Source organism: Periplaneta americana, chromosome 3 (genome assembly GCF_040183065.1).
Source record: "Periplaneta americana isolate PAMFEO1 chromosome 3, P.americana_PAMFEO1_priV1, whole genome shotgun sequence".
NCBI classification, from domain to species: domain Eukaryota; kingdom Metazoa; phylum Arthropoda; class Insecta; order Blattodea; family Blattidae; genus Periplaneta; species Periplaneta americana.
Window position 1 is genome coordinate 63,862,355 of NC_091119.1, and position 21,231 is coordinate 63,883,585.

General features: G+C 36.7%; 1 protein-coding gene across 2 annotated transcripts in view; it reads left to right on the forward strand.

The window, feature by feature from the left end:
* The window catches only part of LRP1 (LDL receptor protein 1), a 423,729-nt gene that overhangs the window by 130,430 nt on the left and 272,068 nt on the right, over positions 1-21,231 (forward strand). For both annotated transcript variants that reach the window (XM_069820634.1, XM_069820633.1), the window contains exon 2: positions 5,550-5,663. In XM_069820634.1, coding sequence (XP_069676735.1) covers positions 5,550-5,663 — 114 coding nt within the window. The remainder of the gene's footprint in view (positions 1-5,549; positions 5,664-21,231) is intronic.

The window sequence follows — 21,231 nt, forward strand, 5'->3', positions numbered from 1 at the left end:
ATGAATGTTATAATCCTTTTGTTCTTAATTTAATCTTTTTATTGATTTTGTATAGTTCATAATATTCTGATTGTATCAAACTGTTCGTTGTCTGTAGTATTTCTGTGGAGTTAAAAATGTTACAATCTTCTATGATGTGTAATATGACATTCAATAACATACAAAACGGATTATGTGTCTTTCACGTTTAAATTTTACATAATACGTTTTCCAAAGTGATATAGTGTTAAAAGTTGTGTAATCAAGATGTATAACATAGCTACAATCGTATACTTCGCTTAGTGTACCAAACATATTGATGGAATAACGGTCTGTGTTGCCCGTCCGATAGTAAATTTATGAGCGGAATTACGATGTAACGTTTTTGTTCCTCCTGCAAAGTTAGCAGATTGTAACATACTGTATATCGAGTTCACACCTGTGGAGTAACGATCAGCGCGTCTGGCTGCGAAACCAGGTGGCCCGGGTTCGAATCCCGGTCGGGGCAAGTTACCTGGTTGAGGTTTTTTCCGGGGTTCTCTCTCAACAGGTTTCACCGGTGGGTAAAATACGAGAGAACCCGTAAAATAAAGACACCTGGGAGTCCTAGTTCCGATATATATAACTTACAAAGAATAGTTATAATCCTTAATTTTGTAAAATGGCCACGAATTGAAAACTTGAAGAACCCAGACAAGTTGGAACTTGCAGCAACAAGAAATTCTACATTACGACTGATGACGACATTAACCTTGAAATATGACTTTGTATTGTCATCATCTTTAATGAATGACTCTATAAATCCCAGAGCGTTACAACTTTCGCATTGGCCAAGAATCATCGGAACACAGAACCCACACCTTCACAAAATCGCTATAATCTGTCACAGCGATTTTTCTGGAGCTGTCACAGTTCGGAATTGTGACAGCGAAACGCGGTCACACCCCACCGTTAGTTGTCAGTCTTGAACAATTCTATATATTTTACGTCCCTTAAGGGGTTAGGTAGGCCTACAGCTTACAGCAGTAAAATTTTTGGAAATATTCAACTTTTTTTCCCCCCTCTGTTACTATATTTATTTTATTTCAGTAGGTTATTTTATGACGCTTTATCAACATCTTAGGTTATTTAGCGTCTGAATGAGATGAAGGTGATAATGCCGGTGAAATGAGTCCGGGGTCCAGCACCGATTGTTACCCAGCATTTGCTCATATTGGGTTGAGGGAAAACCCCGGAAAAAACCTCAACTAGGTAACTTGTCCCGACCGGGAATTGAACCCGGGCCACCTGGTTTCGCAGCCAGACGCGCTAACCGTTACTCCACAGGTGTAGACTCTGTTACTGTAGCTTGTACAATAATGAAAATCGGTATGTGTAAAACACTGTCCTGCTATATGAAAAGAATATTTTTACAATTAAAACAATTATATATGTGTGTGTGTGTGTGTGTGTGTGTGTGCGCGCGTGCGTGCGTGCGTGTGTGTGTAATTCAAAATTCAAAACGGTGGCAGTTCACTGTCAGTGATGAAGCGTTTCCCTGATAACTCATAAACTTGTTAACTTTTTCATATTCTCTGTCACTTTTATTTTATTGCTGAAACTCATGTTTACAATATCATGCTCTTTCAACTACATTCCTAAATAAATAGGCTAATATTTTTTTTTATTTTGTGTTAGAGGAAAATACTCATATTTGACCATTTTTTAAAATGAATTTATTTTTTATCAGACAATCTATTAAAGACAGAGAAGTGATTTTGCATCATATTGTAGATGTGACATAATTAAATGCATACAAAAAATTTAATCACAGAATGTTGGATAGTTTTTGAGTTATGAGGGAAACGCTTCATCACTGCACAGTAAACTGTCACCATTTTGAATTTCGAAAAAAAAAATAATATTTTTTTTTTTCAAATGGTAAAAATATTTTTATCATATAGCAGAAGGACAGAGTTTTACATACAGTATACTAATTTTCATTATTGTACAAGATACAGTAATGGAGGAAAAAAATGTTATATATTTCCAAAATTTTACTACTGTAAGCTGTACCTAACCCCTTAAACATTATGCACCGATTTTTGACAAATTCGTATAAAGTTTGTTTCTTCGTTGTTTGATTCTTTTTGGTATTCACCTAGCTGAATGTCATTTACGAAATATTCGTGACTAATTTCACAACCTGTTTTCGATCCTGTATTGCTTCATGTGCTACTTTTTTTCTTAGATAGCACTGTCTCCATTCTCACTTTTTATGACGAATCTGATAGTTGTTTCTGTCCCCTTAAATGCACAGAAAAAATTGCATTCATTTTTAAAACTCTGCGTTATTTGGAGTGAAGTAAACTGAATTTTAATAGGTAGGATTATTCAATGAAAGGAGCACAACATACATGTGCATATTTGCTTGGAATTATGTGTTTGCGATTGATCCTATTCAGCCATCTATTGTACAGTTTCGGGTATTTCCTCTATTCGAAGATTTATGAAAACATATAGGCCTAATATTACTGTTCTGACAATCTTGAGAGCGATTAGCACAATAAAAAAACCCTACAAATTATTATTATTATTATTATTATTATTATTATTATTATTATTATTATTATTATTATTGCAACAGTAGATGCAAACACGGCATGCAGGAAATAAGCGAGCAGTACTGCAACGATGCGGTCTACACATGCGGGGGCTCAGCTGATGTCATCGTCACTGTGAAACGAAACTTCACGAGAGGACTGGTAGAGAACGAATTGACCTACAACATTCAGATTTAACCTCACAGCGCCTTTAATTATATTCTGTACAATTATACATAAACCATCCAATTTGTAAAGGAAGTCATGTGAGTCATGTCTTAATTTTGGAATTATGTATGCAATTCATTCATTCAATGATAGTGTTCTGCCCAAGGGCAAGTTTTTCACTGCAAACCCAGTTTTCTCCAATCATCCTATTTTCTGCCTTCCTCTTAGTCTCCGCATATAGTTCATATATCTTAATGTCGTCTATCATCTGATATCTTCTTCTGCCCCTACCCTTCTCCCGTTCACCATTCCTTCCAGTGCATCCTTTCATCTCAGTCAGTGACCCATCCAATTCCTTCTCCTCTTCCTGATCAGTTTCAGCATCATTCTTTCTTCACCCTCTATTTCCATCACAGCTTCATTTCTTATTTTGTCTGTCCATTTCACATGCGCCATTCCTCTCCATATCCCCATTTCAAATGCTTATAGTCGTTTCTCTTCACCTCGTCGTAATGTTCATGTTTCTGCCCCATACATTGGCACACTCCACACAAAGAACTTATATGAACAAAAATTCACATAAACAAACAAAAATGTCTGCACAAAATATATTTCAGACGAAAATAGTAAATTAACCTACATCTAAACATAAATTGCAATAAAATTCCGTAACATCATAAAAATACTCTTGTCGTTTGCCTTCGTTGATGAAGTATTTTCTTCCTTTTCAACATGTCAAGAGCTGTGTTCTTTTCAACCAAAATTTTGGTATCGGACTCTTCACATTCTCCGCGGACAAAAGATTTTGGACGAGCGAAATTATAAAATTGAAATTATTCTTAAAAAGTATATGTATTCAAAGCTGCATACTGTCCTTTACATTTCGTTCTGCATGGTTCTTGGTGGAAGTTGTTGGGTATAGTTTTGCTCTTGTCCATAGTTTTTATCTTATGCTTATTTTGTCTCCATTCTGAAGGCTTAACACTTTTTCTGTGTGTTTTTTTTAACTGCTTCAGTAAGTGCTTCATGCCTTTGCTGCAGCAAAATGAGGGTCGAAAAAAAAAACGCAATTAGGTCAGCTGACTGCAAAATGGTGGACAATTAATATTGGCTTCTATTACTGCAGTAATAAATTTAACCTTAAAAGAACCGAACATGTTAAATAGTTTCGACTTCCATGATAATGACATGGAATTATTATTATTATTATTATTATTATTATTATTATTATTATTAGACGATTTTAACGATAATAAATGTTGCAAAAGACCAAAACACGCATTCCGCCATGATAGATCGTGCAGCAAACTCGTAAAGCGTGTTTTGATTTGCTGCACGGTTGCTGCAGCGCTTTACGTCTTGCTTAAAAAAAACGCACAGTTTTCAGACGAATTTCATTATCAGATTCACTCGAAACTTCGTTCAGCTGGCGAGCGTCTTCCATTTTTCTGAGTTGTCAACCCAGTGGCTTTGCAGCAACACACGATCCCACGTTGGCACTGCCGACAACATAACAATGACCGAAGTGATAAACTTGGGATATTGTTACATGGGAACGAAAGATGATGACGTCACAGACATGTATAAAGACATGGACGCGGGCTATTTCTTGTCGGTGAAAGATCACTCTGCCTTAGCAAAGCTAACATCTGAAGAAATCTAGGTTTCATAGAAGAGGTGACTAGGGCTGTTTTATTTTAGACCTCTTATTATAAATGAAATTATACAGTAATTACGAATTCGGTGGTCTAATGTTTACCCTGATAGCCTTTTCACCCAAGATTCGCAGGTTTAAACCCGACCGAGGACGATAGACAGGGTGCGAATTAACGGGGGGATAGGGGGGGGGGGTTCCCCCTTCTATTGGAAAGTTATCCCCTCTCATAAATTTATATTAACATCCCTGCCAGGGGTAACTTCTATCCCTCCTTCACAAAATATAATTTTATTGTTTTAATACGAATATACTTTATAAAGTATAAAGTAAGCAAAGAAAATAATATTGATGTATTATCATCACCAGCAAGCTGGCAACAATCAATAACTTAGGAATTACACATCTTGTCTCTTAAGTCTACTCAGGGGTATAATTATTACTATGATCAAGATGTAAGACAAGCAACTCTGTGCGACCAAGCGTTGAGCCGTATCGAATGAGGATAATAATTTTATGTGTGGTATTCTCTATCTAGGATTCTATCCCCCCCTCAACAAAAATCTTAATTCGCACCCTGGCGATAGATTAAAAAATAACTTCGTACCCAGATAAAGGGTTCTATGAAAAATGTTGTGGCTTATTTCTGGCCCATGTTGAATTTCGACGCTGAATAAATTCTAGAATTATTACTACTATTGCTGTATTACGTTACATTACATTGATTAATATCATTTCTAATAGTCAAGATTTTTCAAATCTTTTCTCAGGTCTCGACAGTAAAATTGTGTTTGCATATTGGATTCAAGTTCGACATTCATTCATTCATTCATAGTGTTCTGTCCAAGGGCAGATCTTTCACCAGTATTCTCTAGTCCTATTTCCTGCCTTCCTCTTAGTCTCCGCATATGATCCATACATAGCTTAATGTCATCTATCCTCTGATATCTTCTTCTGCCCCGGCATGGCGTTTACTATTGCATGTCTTAGATCCCTAGGTTATGGAATGTAGCACGTAGAGTGCACGAATGTGATCAAGAATTATTTGATAAATTTTAACATTATAGATCGGTTACTTTAATTGTTCCATAATATATGAGAGGAAATTATACTAGTGCTGACAGTATACACTGAACCTGTTTTCATGATGCCTTTGTTCCTTGCAGAGCTATGCGCTCAGGACCAGTTCCGGTGCGAGAATGGGAATTGCATTCCCCTGCGGTGGAAGTGCGATGCGAGTCCAGACTGCGATGACGGCTCTGACGAACCTCCCGACTGCAGTAAGTGTCTTGACTTTACCTTTCTTAATTCCGAACACCAGCTGATGCAATGAACCTGACTGATGTGTGTATGTGTGTGTCAGGAGGGCTAGAGTTAAGCTTTCCTGCCGTCTTCACCTTATCTTTGTAATTTTTTTGTAATCTTTTTTACTCTTCGTCGTCGGCAAATTCATCATCATTACAGTACGGATCTTTACAGACTATCCCTAGACACAGCAGTGATTCTGGTCAATACCTCAATATTTCCAATAGTAACGTATGGTTTAGATCTAATATGGGAAAAGATGACCAGATAGAAAAAATTGAGAAAATAAAATCTCGATATTTGAAATGCATACTAAGAGTAGGAATGAATGCACCATCAAGGCTAGTATACGAGCTGACCAAAGAATCGTTCTACATCGAAGGCATCAGATTAAAAATGCACTTGCCATCCACCGCAGCATACGACAAGCAGATGGAAGAGAGAAGAAAAAAAAAAAGGAGGGAAAATGACCTCGAGTTCTACGGAACCGGCGCGCGCCATGATTGACAGGAACTGGACGAAAGAGAATCAGGAGCAGCGATACATCATCACACGATATGCCATACATGGATTTCATCACAAAGTATATTCAATCAAGAAATACCACGAGCCGGGAGAAACGTGTGTCTATGAATTGTGTAATAAAAAATGTGAACGTTACCACATGGAAAAGTGCACCAAACGAACAAAGTCCATGAATTAATACGCAAACGACCAGTGAAGTGTCAGTGCATAACTTAATGCTCTCTCGAGTGCAACTTTCTGTTATTATCACAATACGGATTTTTATCTAATTACGTTTTTTTCCCATAGTATGTAGGCCTATGTGTCTGAAAGTCATGTTCGTGAATTAGGTTACTAAGATCAATTATTTAATTTTAATACTACATATTTTTACATATTTCGCACAAAATACATTGTAATTACATATTTTACATAAAATTCACATCCATGCCAAATGTCTTTTAATTAAATGCTTTGTATGTCCTGTCAGCTATATGAAGCAACCGCACGAAGGACCTTCATTTCTTCATTCGAGAAGCAGAATTTTCTCAAATATCCATGTAATCTGTATCGAAACTTTTCGTCCTTCATAATTATTGGGAAATTATATTATGTAAAAGTTTTAGCAAATGTCCTTACATGAAAAGCATGAACATCGTCTTTCCATTCCACAGACGGGTTCAAATTACGGCGATTACAGGAGAAATTCATTTGTGAACAATAACGGCTGTGGAATAGAACATTGACTTTTCACTCAAGTGAACTAGACTAAATCCCCGCCCAATGGAATGGAATTTGTCATGGACAGTGACTGTATTCATTACGATTTATATTTTCTTCTTTTATTGCTGAGTATCTGGTTTAAATCTCGGCGAGTCCAAATGACAGTTGTAAAGAACAGGATTCGTATCGTTTCCACAACTTTACTTCGGTTTTCCTTTCTGGAAACTCTGATTGGATCTCGGCGATTGCAATTGAGATCTATGATGATGACAAATTGGGCATCTTTCTGTAAGTACTAGCACAGTCTAGTATATACAGAAGCGATGTCAGACAGGGACTAAACGGAGCGGAGCGCTCCACTAGACTGGTTGCGTGCTCCGGTGTTTCCACAGACATAAGCAAGTTCAAGCTCCGATCTAGCTCCACAACCGGTATTGGAGCTTACAACTCTGACATTACTGATATACAGTCACGAAGCTTAATACTTACTAAATATGCAAACATAGACAGTTGAAATATGCATCCATAATAGTTGCTCACCACCAGGATCGCTACTATCGCATCATCACAAAGACTATATCCCTAGCAGACCATAAAATGTATTGTACTTTCGATATCGTGTTCTTTTGAAAAAAATTAACACCTTCCTTCCACTATTGAAATATAAAATACATAAGGTTTATATATTATATTCTATAAACTCACCTTCCTGGATCTTTCGGAAGAAGGATAACTCTAACCTATTTTTCTTACAATTTATAGTACTACAAACGTCTCCTTGTCCCATATTATTATTCAAATTATTGTATTTTAGCCATTTACATTTATTACAACCGATAACGAACATTTCACAGTTTACACAGCTTTTCACAAAAATGCGAAATACGGCACAGTCAATGCTTTTTCGATCTAGACCAGGCCGTAATGTTCGTTCGGGTTTTCTATTTCAGTGTATGGAGTTCAGTGAAATATTATATTATAACTTTATTGCGTATCATTGCTAAGTTTTATTTAGTGTAATATGTCCATAAGTTCCGTCTACTTCTTGTTGCATAATATGGTGCAGAAATAATTACAAAACTGTGTTATTTTAATGTGAAGAGAATTTTACATGTTAACATAATCTGTTCGCGTCAACATTTCAAGTTAAGAATGGAAGCTATTTTGAGGTTTAATAAAAAAGAATTTATATTGTGATTTCAATTTAGCACATCTACCTTCTTTAATTTTAGACAAACATTTACCATACCACTGCTATGAAAGTAGTGTACGTACAATTGTGTTACCTCATCTCTTAAATAGTAGATAAATACAATATTTCAGTATTCAATTGTAGTATTAAAATACAGACAAATTGAATGTCCGGGGTATCATACATGACATTATGCTTAATTATAATGTATGATTGCGAATTTAGGAATATAAGTTAAATACAGGATGTTTAAAAAATACGGGGCATAATTTCAGGTGTGTATTTCCCACATGTAGACAATCAAAGTAATTCATTACAACATGTGTCCGGAAATGCTTCATTTCCGAGTTATGGCCTTCACAACATTGAAATTCACCGGAACGTTTTTCTTTCCGCAGGTCGTTGTCATTACAGATGATGTTCAAAATGTCCACCTCCTGCTTGAAAACAGACCTCACATCGATGTCTCATTGACCTGCGAACACGATCCCAAACTCCAGGAGTATTGCGTATGTCCTCAGAACATGCCACAATTCGATTCCGAAGGGATTCCAAATCAGGCACCGGAGACGAATAAACCATGATTTTAAATGGCCCCACAAGTAGAAATCGAGAGGGTTCAGATCAGGTGAGCGTGGAGGCCAAGCAATTGGGCCACCTCTACCTATCCATCGATCAGGAAACCTTCGATCCAAGTACCGGCGAGCCGTACGACTGAAGTGTGCAGGAGCGCCATCATGCAAGAAGTGAATGTGTTGACGATTGATCAGTGGAGTGTCTTCTAAAACATGAGGTATGGTGTTTTCCAGGAAGTTTGTGTACGCCTGCCCCGTAAGTCTGTTTACATGTACATGGGGTTCAACTAATCGATCGCCAATGATACCGGCCCACATGTTGAGGGAGAACCGCACCTGGTGATGAGATGGAACAGTTGCACGTGGGTTTTCATACGCCCATACATGCTGATTGTGGAAATTTGTTATGCCATCTCGTGTGAACTGTGCTTCATCTGTAAATAATACTAAGGCAGGAAAGTTCGGATTTACACCACACTGCTGCAAGAACCACTGACAGAACCTAACTCGTGCAGGGTAGGGTAATCTGCTGGTGACAGGGCCTGTACACGTTGCAAATGATAAGGATACAATTGATACTCTTTCAACAGTCTCCAGACAGTCGTATGAAGTACATTGACTTGCAACGCTACCCTTCGTGTGCTGAGAGGAGTCATGTTCACAGCCTCCAGAATCTCCTCCTGTACTTCTGGAGTTGTAGATCTTGGTCGTCCCCTTCCAAAACCAGGGGAGTTAAATTTTCCATACTCGCACAGACGGTAATGGAGACGTACAAATGTCTTCCGATCTGGACATGTCGCTGTGGGTACCTCTCCTGGTACAAACGACGAGCCAGCGCAGCATTGCCGTCCGCCTTACCGTACCGTATCTCTGCCAGCTCTTGATTTGAATACATGTCGCACAGTCTAACGCCTACACAACACTGAATGTAACCTTCGCCTCGGAATGAACTGTCAGAGTGCCCTCTTAATGTCTCCTTTGACGGCAACGACCTGCAGAAAGAAAAACGTTCCGGTGAATTTCAATGTTGTGAAGGCCATAACTCGGAAATAAAGCATTTCCGGACACATGTTGTAATGAACTATTTTTGATTGTCTACATGTGGGAAATACATACCTGAAATTATGCCCCGTATTTTTGAAACACCCTGTATAGTAAACATAACCTATAATTTTCATATGAATGGCAAGGCATTGGAGATCACTAAATTTAGACAGAAAGGGGCAACTGGTATAGTAAACATAACTTATAATTTCAATATATCTAAATATCCGTGCGGTGCAATTGAAAATTATTGAATCGTGCATAAATGAATGTACAAGAATTTCGCAATATTTAATCGAAATAAAGGCAGATATTACACATACGAACAACGTAATTTTCACACCATAAATAATATTACATCTTAACTCGCAAGTAAATTATGTCTGAAGTGTCTCATAATCATTGTTTTAGAGAAACATATGTTACTGTTTATGCATTCCAACCAATTTATATGGTTGAAACGCCGCCCTTTGTGATCGGGTTAAGTGAGTTACATGGTCTGCCTTACGACCTGTATTAGATCACGTTGGCTGTGGCACAGTCTATTGTTCCTAGTAGTCACAGCGCTCCAAGCGGTTAGCAACTATCGCGAGAAATGCAAAAAATCATCCCAAGCTTCGTGACTGTATATAGTTGACTGTGGTACTAGATAAGCAAGGCTCTTCGGTTTCTTTGGAAAAAAAGACTTAACGCAGTAATACAACTACTGCTACAAATAGCGAGCTGAAATTAAAGTTAACTAGTAGCATTGCACCAACCTCTTCACGTAGACACGCAATTCTAGACTTTTAATATGTAAAAGACAAAAATACATATATAATCCGGAAATTAATACAGTGTGCTACATAAATTGATTATTTAACCGTGTCTGTACTCGAAATGTTCTTTAATGTGTAAATAGAGGAATTGTGTGTATTTATATATGAAGTTAATTGCTAAGATTGTATTTTTTTATAGTTCAGCGTTTACTAAAGCAAAATTGTAAACAGAATTATACAATTTTAAACTCAAGTACATGGATACATGGCGGCCGAGTAGCTCAGTTGGTAGGGCAGCTGGCTACGGACTGGAAGATCCGGGGTTGAGATCCCAGGTGGTGACAGGATTTTTTCTCGTTGCCAAACTTTCAGAACGGCCCCGAGGTTCACTCAGCCTCCGGGTCTTTCCCGGAGGTAAAAGGCGGTCAGAGCGTGGTGCCGACCACACCACCTCATTCTAGTGCCGAAGTCATGGAAAGCATGAGGCTCTACCTCCATGCCCCCCAAATGCCTTCATAGCATGTTACGGGGATACCTTCACCTTTTTTTTTTTACATGGATACATATTTCAACAATCAACATTCAGGACAAGCAGACAACCATTCAAGTATAATCTGGTATTTCCCTGCTGATCCTGCCATCGTGAACTGTGTTCTGAAAAAGAACCTAGGTGACTGACAGATCTCACTATGTGACAACCTCATATCACTCCATCGCCTGAACCTGATCCTCAGCTGAGAAATGCCGAGTCCTCCAGAATACATTGCTGTCAGCTACATCCATTTGTTAAATATGTACCAGTAATCTCATGTTGAGAGATCGTTTATGGTGCATAAAAACATTCTGTCCGATCGCCGACGATACTTAATTTTTGAAAATATGGAGAAATATATTGTGCCACTTTATGCTTCATGCCCTAATTAACTTTAGAATTGTACCAAAAAGTATATCGTGACATATATAAATGTGTAATTTGTATAAAATTTATCTTTTTATTTATCTTTATTTGTTGGTTCTCTCCTATGTATTTAGTACATTTTCTGAGATTTTTAATTACATATTTATATAATTACTGTACATATTTTTAGGATTAGTATCACATAAAAATCCGGACTCTAATCATCATAGTTATTACCATATCGACACGAATACCTATGGAATGTCAGACAAAAACACAGATTCGAATCTACATAAAGAGGTTGTTACGTCTGTGGAGTAGACCCCACTATGAAATTGTTTCAATACGAATAAAATATGACTTCTTATAAATTCAAAATTTGACGATAATAAAATCAGAAAAATACCCTGGCGCCCGGCAAGCGGTCTGCTTGCGTAGCGGTTTTGTGCGGTGGGCTGATATCAAGGCATCGAGCTAGTGCTGCTTATATGATTAGGTTTCTCTCCGGAGCGGTTGTTTGTGAGCTTTCAATCGGAGATCTCCGGTTACCTCCGATTGATGCCGCGCAGGTTGTATATGTGCTGTGGCGCAGACATACATTTTCCGCTGAGCATTCCTTTAATCGGATCAGGTAGTGATTGGAGTCCGCTGACGTCCGCGTGTCTTTTAAAATAAGTGTGTAATTTTTTGTTGTTTATGTTCTATTTTTTTATTTACCTCTCTCTCTCTCTTTCTTCGGCTCATCTTTTTTTCTTGTTTTACTTGAAGTACTATGTTAGCTGACAGATTTTTTTTTTTTCTAGTTTTGAAATTCATAGTATATGTGGAAAGGCGTATTAGTAATAGGTCATTGATCAAATTAATAACATTAAAATTAACTGAAAACTAACACAGAAGTAAAGCTTTTCAGTAGCTAATGTAAACATTTGTAATTTTCCTGGAAACACTCGTTTATTCACAAACAGTTTTTGTCAATTATTATTCTAATCGGCTTAGTTTAACGTAAAATATGTTAAGGGAGTTACAGAATGGAACAAAAGAAACGTGTGGTATCATTGGGTTAAAGTTTACTGTCCAAAATAATTTATTAAAATTCTTCACCAGACAGAATTATGATCATTGTGTTAAAGGGTGTCAGTATTAGAACTGTCTCTTCTAAAACGCGTCACTCTTCCTCTGTAATAAAAAAATATAAGCGGATATCAACTTAAGGATAATTGTAATTATATTATTACCACACGTTTCTTTAGTTTCAGAATGAAACTCAATATTTTAATCTAATAACTCAAGTTGCCTTTTAAATATTCCATATAAGTTATGTATGATTTTTATTGCCTCGAAAGTTACGTTTTATAGAAATTTCAAGACTTTTTTTCTAGACTGTGGACCTTTGGTATAATAGCACTAAAGCAGTTAAAAAAGTCGTATAAAATGTTTTGCGTAATCTTAAAACTACGAAAACGATGATAGGCATATCATTAATTAACCGTTAATGTGTATCTGAATGATAATAATTTATTTTTGACAGCAAGTACGAGTACCACAACCGCGGCTCTTAATGTTAGCCTAAGCACTTACATACCTACATTTTAAAATTTAGACCTACTCAGAGAATCTATCTAACCTGGTCCATGCCATAGAGATTTCCAAATACGGACCTGTTAGCGTCCTAGGAACGTTTGGCTTTTCTGGCAACATAATCACCAGCTCCTATTTCATTTCAAGTAAGCGGCTCATCACTGAAGTTCGGAGTTTCATCTCGTAACAATATGCTGGATCAATCTTAGAGGGCCATTTTTTGCTGAAATTATTCTGCTTTTCTCAGTTTTTCATTCGCAATGTTACTCTGTCTGCACAAAACCACGAAATTATTTATTAGAACTTTTATATATAAATCAAAGAAAACACGCTTTTTAAAAGAGTTCAAAAGTGTTTTGAACAGTTAAAATTTACTTACTTTCTTCAAGTTCGCTATTGTGCGATCGCTTCAAATGGTCTAACAAATTCGAAGTACCACCACCCTTAGAGTTAATTCGCCCACAAAGTTCACAGCGTGTGACTTTATTATTATCTTCAACTAAATTAAAGAATTTCCATGAGACGGATATACGATTTGGTGCCATTTTATTCCACTCACAGCTACCCTCAGTCCGTACGCGCCGGTCGTCCTTGAGCTCTACGTCCTCTAACTTCGCTTCGCTCCGAACCACCGCATCCCTCAGTATGTTCCCTGTTCCTCCTACGATAGTACCGGAGATCACCGGTGGAGAGGTTTATTCGTAATCTCCGATTCCTCCGCGGTAGTAGTCACTACGATGAGCAGCACTACATCGAGCCGAAGACTCCTTTTCTATCAGTTACTTATTAATTGAGTTTGCGCGGGCTTGTGCTTGCGTGTGCAGTTCAATCAACGATCAGCTACTGTTTCAAACGTTTTTGTTTTAGTTTTTTATTTCTGTTTTTCAAGGTGAGTCCAAATAATTGTGCATCGCAAAGAAAATACAGTCTCTGTGATTAATGTTTTCCGGGCTGAGATGCCGTGGCCTACTGGTAGACTGGTAGAGCACGACATCTCAGCCCGGAAAACTTTCATCACAGACACCGGCGTGGAAGCACACATTCTAAAATACAGTCCCTAGAGAAAAAGTAGTGAAGGATAAAATCGCTGCTAGACAGTTTAAAACAACAGAGTCGGACGGAAATTTAACAAGTACCATTGGGACAGTTTTAAAATCTGTGTTCGACAGCAGTGGAAAATAATTTAATTTTGTATATTGTCCGGTATATGGGGAACTGTATGCTCATGCCACACGCTAAGCGAAAGCACAACCAATGCGCGCAAGCGGAAAACCTGTAGAATGCAACCAATTGGTTGGTTGATGTCAGTGCAGTGCTGAGTAGTGCAGTGAGCTACGGTGGGCTTCGAAGCCCAGTGCGACCGCGTCGAGCAGTGTTGGTCTTGGGTGGGCTGGGCTGCTGACGTGTGCGGACTTTCAGTGCTTAGCTGTGGGCTACCGTGCATTACTCTGTAAGTGCTTTTTCTACCGGACACGATTTCCTGCAATTGTTTTCACTTCATTCCATGATCTTCCAATCCTCTTCGCCTCATCGTAGATAGCCTACTAGTTCTCTAAGTGGCTCTTGGTCGGGAATTGTGATAGCGGAATGATATTTGGCGAGATGAGGCCGAGGGATTATTCATGGGATTACCTCACATTCGATTTACAGTTGGAAAAAACCTGGGGGAAAAGTCACACAATTATTGAACAACAATGCACTCGTTTACAAAAACCAAGTGTGTAACAAGGGAAAAGGACGAGTGCTGCCATCTAGCGGTGGAAGAGAGAATCAATACGACCGAAGACAAGACGGGGGACTTTCTTTGGTTAGTCAAACAGATTAGCCGTTTGTAACGGCCCAAACAAGTAGGAGCCCGTCTACCAGTGCTGTCATGGGAGGCCATACGGGGTCATATATCGTATGGGAACCTACAATTTTTTTTATTAATTGTATGAGGAAAAGACAATTTTGTCTGTGCGGAGCTATACGGCATATAGGTGCCTAAGTTTTGTATGCGCAGATCTGTACAGATGGTAGATCATCTCTTGGTGTTCCTAATGTATTTTGTTAGATGTTCATAAACAAAAATTGTTTACCTCTGCAGCACTGGAATCCAGAATTATATAAAATAATGGTTGAAAAACAAGAAGTGCTGCAAATACACACTCCAAGATTCATCGAGACAAGTGTGCATCTACGGTGGGGCTACATGGTGTATTCTTTAAATCAAGCTTGTTGTACAATTGAATATAAAACAAAACAATTTCTTTACTTCTTTAACATTAAAAAAATCATTAAATGATAGTCGGAGAGGTAGAGAGAGGAGAATAAAATATATTTCAAGGGACAAAACAAGAGGTGGGGCGTATGGCCAAGAGGAAAATTACCAAGACACCTCTGCTCTCCACATTCATTTCTTGATATGTTGAAGGCGAAGATAGAGCAAATCTTCCAGACGTGGTTTTTTTTTCATCACGAGGAATGGAAAAAGTCAAATCTACACACTTCTGTCAAACAGTTCATTATTTTCTCCTCAATTAGGTCAGTCTTTGTTGTTTGTTTAGTAGGTTATTTTACGACGCTTTATAACTACCAGGTTACGCTAATGGAATTGGTGATAGCCAAATGGTATTTGGCGAGATGATGCCGAATATTCGCCATGTGATTACGTGACATTCGTCCTATAGTTGGGGAAAGAACCTCAGAAAAAACCCAACCAAGTGATCAGTCCAAATGAGATTCGAACCCATACCCGAGCGCAACCTCGGATCATAAGACTATCTTCGTACCTCTGTGCTATGCCTGTGGCATTTATTCCGTGTTGTGGTTATACAGTATATCTTCATTCCACTACCTCCACATAATCTCACCAATCCTGAGTATGACATCTGTTAGTAAATACGTAAATAAGCACCACTTCACTGCACCATGAATGGAGAGAGACACTTGGCTGCTAGTGCTAAGCAGGCATAGCCAGCGTGATCACTGATCAGATCACCAATTGAGCTGATGGTGCATGCTTCCAGTGTTGTCAACAGTAGTACAGTGTCCAACTAAAATCATGCGCTAAACACTTAGAATGAATTTTCCGTAGTTATTATCCAAATAACAATAAACATTAAATAATTGAATATATATATATATATATATATATATATATATATATATATATATAAAAATATTGTACGAAATGGAAATATAAAAATTGGATAATTATCCTTCGAAGAGGTGGAAAAATTCAAATATCTTGGAGTAACAGTAACAAATATAAATGACACTCGGAAGGAAATTAAACGCAGAATAAATATGGGAAATCCCTGTTATTATTCGGTTGAGAAGTTTTTGTCGTCTAGTCTGCTGTCAAAAAATCATGAAGTTAGAATTTATGAAACAGTTATATTACCGGTTGTTCTATATGGTTGTGAAACTTGGACTCTCACTCTGAGAGACGTACAGAGATTAAGAGTGTTTGAGAATAAGGTTCTTAGGAAAATATTTGATGCTAAGAGGGATGAAGTTACAGGAGAATGGAGAAAATTACACAACGCAGAACTGCACGCATTGTATTCTTCACCCAACATAATTAGGAACAATAAATCCAGACGTTTGAGATGGGCAGGCATGTAGCACGTATGGGCGAATACAGAAATGCAATTAGAGTGTTAGTTGGGAGGCTGGAGGGAAAAAGACCTTTGAGGAGGCTGAGACGTAGATGGGAGGATAATGTTAAAATGGATTTGAGGGAGGTGGGATATGATGATAGAGACTGGATTAATCTTGCACAGTATAGGAACCGATGACGGGCTTATGTGAGGGCGGCAATGAACCTACGGGTTCCTTAAAAGCAATTTGTAAGTTAATAAGTAATATTATTATGTTAGTTCACCTAAAAATCAGTCGTCAGCAAGTCACCATTTATATCATTAGTCATTACTTTTTAGTAACTTCCACAGGTTGATCCGTAGGGCTCTGATTTCCTTTTGCATAGCACATTACGGATTTCAAAAATTGTATTCACCACATCTTTACTCATTCTGTTTCTAGATTTTGTTTTACTGTTATTTAACTGACTAAAAATAATTTCTTTCCACTTCTGAATTCGACTAAGGAAGACTCAACCTCGACATTATTAATTGGGTCTCTCTAATGGATTTGTGTCACTGACATCACGATAATTAAGCCTAATATCACACCAAAAACAAACACACACACATACAAAATAGATTTGAACCATACAGTAATTTAAAAAGATTGAAATTCCCATTAGCGACTAAATGGCTATTTTTCCAGTTAAATTGTCATTAAAAACAGATTTAATCGGAAAATAATCAAGTTGGCAACACTGCATGCTTCAGTGTCTAGCTAGTGAGTAAGATGAAAAGGAAAGGTGCATCAATTCGGAATACGAGTCTTACTTAACAGGTTACCAGGTCGAATACTTTGCACTGTAGAACATGATCTTTATTTAGGCTCCTTCTTTCTTCTTGCAGATGTTTGTTTGTTTGTCTGTAATTCCTTCTACAAATGAATTTTACACTCACATTTGTTCGGATCAAATTTCTGAATATTTAAAGGACAAAACTGAAATTCTTTCATTCATTTATTATCATAATACACTGCTCTCTTAAATGGACTGGCCATATTGACAATTAAATCAATGGTTTTATCAAAACACGCTATGAAATGTTTCATATAAAACCATTTTTATCTCGAAAAGGAAGCAAAAACGAGCAAAATTATATTATATATCAATATATTAGCGAAACCAGGTGGCCCAGGTTCGAATCACGGTTGGGGCAAGTTACCTGGTTGAGGTTTTTTCGGGGTTTTCCCTCAACCGAATACGAGCAAATGCTGGGTAACTTTCGGTGCTGGACCCTGGATTCATTTCACCGGCATTATCACCTTCATTTCATTCAGACGCTAAATAACCTGAGATGTTGATACAGCGTCGTAAAATAACTCAATGAAAAAAATAAATCACTATGTTAAATCTTTCAATATTATGGCTTAACGCAAAATATAATATTACATGAATACTGAGAACACCTCATTTATCCCAACTGGCACAATAATTACAGCATTTAACTTCAGTTTTCAACTCAACATTCAATGATACATTTGTATCGTGATATACTACAGATAGCTACATCTCACTCCCGAATGTCAATATGTAAGTAGATATAACATATTACTTTACATGGAATTTTAATCCAATATCTTTATCCAATTCATCTATTACAATAGTAAATATTTGTTACAGATAAAGTTGAGCATACGATGGTTATTACATGAATATTAAAAACATCTTAATTGCCCCATCAGCAAGCCAACTACAACATTTGACTTCAGATTATTTATGACTCAACATTTATTGATATGTCTGCATTATAACTAACCATATAACATACTATTATTGTACAACCTATAATGACATATTAATGCACACGCTTACGCATAATATGTTCTCTAAATGTAATTTTATTAATGAAAGTTCACTTGCTGTAAAGCACAATGTGTCCAAAAAAATGAGATAGTTAACAGTTCTCTGCGATAGTATATTAATATTATACTCGTATTATGACACAACTTTTATAGATCTTGTTTAGCACTAAATTATAATTAAACATATTACATTCTTTGCGCTATGAACATAACACACAATTAAGAGCCATTTAACCCTGTGATTTTAATATTTTGACCTGGTTTTGTCTTGATGTATAATTTGTATGTTCATTTTAACATTTTGTTCAATTGTACACAATGCTTGATATTCTACACATATTACTCTACTATGATGCATTACTTTGAACATGTGGTCATATTCTTTTATAATTGATTTTAGATATTTGATGTTGTAAACACCATTGTACCTGATGATGCCCCTAGGAAGGTGAAAACGTTTGTAGAATAATACAACAAATGTAAATATATAAAACACTGAGTTAATTTGTTTTATATTTTGCGTTAAGCCATAAGATTGAAATATTTAACATTTTGATATATAACAACATTAGTATTGGGCTTAGCTGACCATATCAAAAATGAATTGGAAATGAGCAAAATTGTATTAAACTTTTTTGTTTGAAATATATAAAGTAATAATCCCATGAAATTAATGACATTACTTACGGTTCATCCCGTATAGACTTTCTGTTAAACAGTGATGTTCAGAAAAGAACTACTTAATTAATTTCATTTATACATCAATGTTTTTCATCTTTCCATGTTTTATTTTTTACGCTGCATGGTTCGCCTTTCCCTTTTTCTGATATTATTGAAGCTCAGTTTTATTGAAGTTTTAATTGGGGGAGGACAAGACTTTTTAGGAAGACCATAGGGCAGGCATGCCGTTGAAGGGGATGCTTTCTTCTCCATAGGCCTAAAGTCTGCAGTGGTAACTTGCCGCACGTCTTCCATAAGTCAAGGTGTATTAGTGGAGTAATTAAAGCATTCTATATTCTATAATTCTATATAAAAAGTGCTCTAGGAGTAATCCTTACGTCATAGTACCAACAGTTCTCCAGTGATGAACTGGCTATTTTATAGAATAAGCGTGCGTTATTCCAGGAAATTAGTTTTATTTGAAACATACATAATATTTCTGCCAGTGTACAAATCGATGGCTCAGAACGAGACTGTTACAACTAAAAAAAATAACTTTTTGAGTTATTACCATCATTTGAACACTTGAATTAAGAACTATGCCATATCAAAGTGTTACAACTCTAAAAAATTCCTAATGGGATATAAATACACATATAACAGTTTTAAAGTTATGCTATTTAGTCTTTTTTTTTTCAATTGGAAAGTGTTATATTTTGCGTTGTAACAGTTTTCCTTTCTCAATTGCAATTGTTGCTAAAAGCAATGTTCCATTTTGACTTATAACACTTCTGCATTGAAAATATCCATGCTTCGAGTTTAGATTTGGTTCATCTGATAAGTTCATACAATAATGATAGTATAATGTTGGCTGCATTATTTAAAAACAATATTGTAATTAATTTTGTCTTCACCATCGACGTAGTATTGAAACATTAATCATCGTGGATGTTGTTATACATCAGTATTTAATTCACTTAATATTTTATTTTATATCCCTAAGAAAGATTAGTGTTGTGTATATACTGCGTGTAAGAATAATACAGAAACTGAGAAATTAACTACAAGAAAGTTATAATAGACATATAAAAGAAAAAGCAACATGAATGGCTACAAAGACTAAAGATATTGAATCAGAAAACAGGATCCAAACAAAGTTGTGTGCTGCTTTGATCTTCAGGCAGTTCTTCCTTCACCTTGTGGTGAGTGTTCCCCTCAATATTATAAAAGAAAACTGTCCCGTTACAATCTCACAATATATGACATCGCAAACAGCCAGGGCCATTGCTATTTTTGGCATGAGGGCTTGGTCAAAAGAGGTTCAAATGATATTGACACATGCCTCTATAATTTCTTATATCTTTGCCCAACACAGTAACAAACTAGGTAATTATGTTTTCAGACAATTGTGTTGGGAAAAACAAGAACAAATTCATTGCCTCATTACTGTACTGCGTAGCTAACCTGTGTTTATGTCATACATATATATTTTTTTGGTCACAAGTCATACCTAGAATGAGAATGACTCTATGCATTCTACTATTGAACGGATGGAAAAAAGAGTTCTTAAAGAAGGACCTATATTACTGCTAACGGAATGGGTACCAATACTGAAATTGCCCAAGAAAAAAAGCAATATATACAAAGTCAATGAACTAGATACACCTGATATCTTATATTTGAAAGACTTAATACAACAAAATAATGGGAAATAATTTTTCCAGAAATAAAAATGGTTATAATATAAACTAGTCTACTATGAAGGTCGTACAGGTCAGAAAACAGGATCCTTTCTCCATCTTCTATGAGCACTTCTGTGAACAAGATGATTTCGAAAAAATAAGTAGTCGGCAAATACGGAAGCGCAAGTCTTCTCTAGCAATACCAAAGCCAGTATTTTCTTCGCCTCCAGGGATAGATGTGAGGGGGAAAATTGGCTTGATCTGTGTAAAAGTTTGAAAGTTTCCAATGGTGTTGAAGAAAATAATGCTACATTTGAATAACAACCAAAACACGTTTTTTCTCACTACATGTTGATGTTTAGTTGACTGTCCGAAGACAGGTTTGAACCTCGTAGGTCTAAGTTACACCAATAAGGCATCACTCAAGAGGCAAGTAGGCTACATGATGCAATTTATTTCTTATTATTATTATTGTAGTCATCCTGGTTGGTGTAATTTATTT